Consider the following 3,192-nt stretch of genomic DNA (forward strand, 5'->3'; position numbering starts at 1 on the left):
TAACGACCTGTGTGTTGTGGGTGGTGATTGATATTGAAACCCTAATTTTCTCAAATTAGGGTTAGGGTTTCTACCTCTCAATTGAAGTCTTTCGCTGATTGTTTCTTCTGTTTCTCTGGTTTCTCTTGATCTTCAAAGGGGAGTCTCGCGTTTATTCATATTATTTGGCTTTCCTATTTGCTTTACTGTTTATTATATGTGTGTTGTTGATTATCTGATTTGCAATTTACAAATTAATTAATCACTGTGCCCAACTCTTGATCCAAGTTCTTGAAACTTGTGAAAACCTGATCAAGCACAGTTCAGATTAGTTAATTGATTAATTGTGTTTGTTACTCTTTTTGATATATTACTGCTTATTTGTTTGTCTTGTTTTGTGTGTTAAAATGGTTGATGGTACTTCTGCTACACAGATTAATAAATTGGATTTTAGTGATCCACTTTATCTTCATTCTAATGACACAAATTGAACACCAATAACTTCAATCAAATTAAAAGGAACAGAAAATTATAACATTTGGAGTAGGTCAATGAAATTGGCTCTTTCTACTAAAAATAAAATGGAATTTATTAATGGTTCTGTTTTAAGAAGTAAAACTGATGAGGTTCTTGCCTCTCAATGGGATAGATGCAACTCTGTTGTACTATCCTGGATTCTTGGGTCTATTACTAAAGATCTGTATTGTGGTCAAATATTTTCAACTAATGCTACTGAGGTATGGAATGAACTTAAAGAAACAAATGATAAGATTGATACTTCTGCTATCTTTAACTTGCATCAACAAATCAATACACTTAAACAAAATGATAGTACTCTTTCTGAGTATTATCATAAACTTAATACTTTGTGGAAACAGTATGATGCAATGGTGTCCTCACCAGATTTTACTTGTGGTGCAACTGCTTGTTCTTGTGAAGCAGCTACATCACACAAAGAGCATAAGAAAATGATGAAATTGATGCAGTTTTTAATGGGCTTAAGTGATGAATATACTACTGTTAGAAGTAAAATCTTGTTGAGAGATTCTGTTCTAGATGTTAAAGAAGCTTATGCTATTATTTCAAGAGAAGAATCACATAAAGGAATCTCAAATGATAAAATTAGTAAAACTCGGGCTAATACATTTGTGGCTCAATCTAATAATACATTTAATAAGGCTGGTAATAATTCTGGAAATTATCAAAACAATAATAATTATAACGGAAATCAAAACCAAACCTTAAAATGTAAAAAATGCAATAAGCTGGGTCACACTATTGATAGATGTTTTGAGATTATTGGTTATCCACCATCCTTCAGAAGAAGGGTTAGTGGAAATCAAAACAATGTAAATTCTGGAAATAGATCTTATTCTAATAATAGTGTGTCTAATAAGGATGATTCTGCAAATGTGAATTCTGCTCCTGCAAGTCTAACACACGAACAATTGATGAAGCTTCTAAGTTTGATTAATGACAATGCATCTCCTGTTGATGCTAGTGCCAACATGGCAGGTACTTTTGTAAATCATAATGTGTTCTTTAATACTAATTTTAAAAGATTCTTCAATAGTCACATTAATGATAAAATGAAAAATAAAAGCCAAGGTTGGATAATTGATTCTGGAGCAAATCAACACATGACTGTATCTGAAACTGGATTAATTAATTTGGTTGATATTTCTTAACTAAATTTAACCGTTGGTCATCCAAATGGAACTCAAGCTAAAGTCATTAAAGTGGGAAATTTGAAATTATCAAATAATATCATACTTCATGATGTTCTGGTTGTACCAGAATACTGTGTTAGTTTGTTATCTGTTTTTAAGCTATCTAAAGATAGTAGTTGGGATCAAGTTTGTTGGAAGTTTCTTGTCGAACATGAGCTTCACAACCCCAAACTTTCAAATAAGATAAATTTGGAACCTTTCCATACCATAACTCATATGGTGTCTTATTTACCTTTTTGGTTGGTACCATATTTAATATGCGAGCAACAGATAATAAGGCATAGGTCCAGAAAGATGGAGGAAGTGAAGTTTGATTCATCATAGATCAAACCATATCAAGTAGGGTTCGATTCCTCCTCTCATAAACACCATTATGTTGTGGTGTTCCGGGTGGAGTGCATTGTGAAATAATTCCACAATTCTTTAGATGATCGTCAAACTCTTGACACAAGTACTCACCTCCTCGATTCGATCGAAGAACCTTTATCGTTTTGCCTAGCTAATTTTGAACCTCATTTTGAAATACCTTGAACATTTCAAATGCCTCATGTTTATGTTTCAATAAGTAAACATAACCAAATCTACTAAAATCATCAGTAAATGTAATGAAGTATCTTTCACCATTTTTTGACATAGTTCTAAAAGGACCGCATACATCGAAATGTATAAGTCCCAAAAGATCCTTTACTGTTTCTTCAGAACCGGAGAAAGGTGCCTTTGTCATCTTCTCGCTTAAACATGATTCACATACATCAAATGACTCAGAGTTAGTTGATTTTAAAATTCCATCAGATTGGAGTTTGGTTATGCATTTCTTGTTTATGTGACCAAGACGACAATGCCATAGATAAGTTTGATTCAAGTCATGCTTGGATCTTTTGGTGTTTATGTTATACATAGAATTATTATTGGATGAATCTTGTATGTCAACTTCATATATTCCATTGTGAGGGCGTGCCTCAAAATAAAAAAAATATCTTTATTGAAAACCGAAATATTACCATTTGGAAAAGCATACTAGTAACCATATTCATACAATCATGCAGCTGAAATAATGTTCCTAGTTAAACTAGGTACATAATAACAATTATTTAATATTAAATACAAGCCATTTGGTAATAAAGTTCATAAATGCCTATTACTACGACCGCAACATGTGCTCCGTTGCCAACATGCAATACCAAATCGCCTGGTTTCAGCTTCTTAATCTTTCTTACTCCCTGCATATTATTACAAATGTGAGTTCCACAACCAGTATCAAATACCCATGAATTACTAGAGAAAGCAAATAGTTCTATCATATAGATACCTGAGGTGCTGGCATTGCTAGCCTTTGTATTTTTCAACTCTGCAAGGTAAGTCGGGCAGTTTCGCTTCCAATGACCAATTTCTCCACAATGGAAACAAGTGGCATCTTTGGCAGGTTTTTCTTTCTTCTTGACAGAATCCTTTGGGACAAACTTTTTGCCTTTGTAGTTGCCTT

General features: G+C 33.1%; 1 protein-coding gene across 1 annotated transcript; it reads left to right on the forward strand.

Moving 5' to 3' along the window:
• Positions 1–560: 560 nt before the first annotated feature.
• LOC139860159 (uncharacterized) lies at positions 561–2,033 on the forward strand. Its single transcript, XM_071848932.1, has 3 exons — positions 561–1,494; positions 1,777–1,835; positions 1,980–2,033. The coding sequence occupies exons 1-3, from the start codon at positions 561–563 to the stop codon at positions 2,031–2,033; spliced, it is 1,047 nt and encodes a 348-aa protein (XP_071705033.1).
• The last annotated feature ends 1,159 nt before the right edge of the window (positions 2,034–3,192 follow it).

The sequence above is a fragment of the Rutidosis leptorrhynchoides genome, chromosome 7 (assembly GCF_046630445.1).
Source record: "Rutidosis leptorrhynchoides isolate AG116_Rl617_1_P2 chromosome 7, CSIRO_AGI_Rlap_v1, whole genome shotgun sequence".
Taxonomy (NCBI): Eukaryota; Viridiplantae; Streptophyta; class Magnoliopsida; order Asterales; family Asteraceae; genus Rutidosis; species Rutidosis leptorrhynchoides.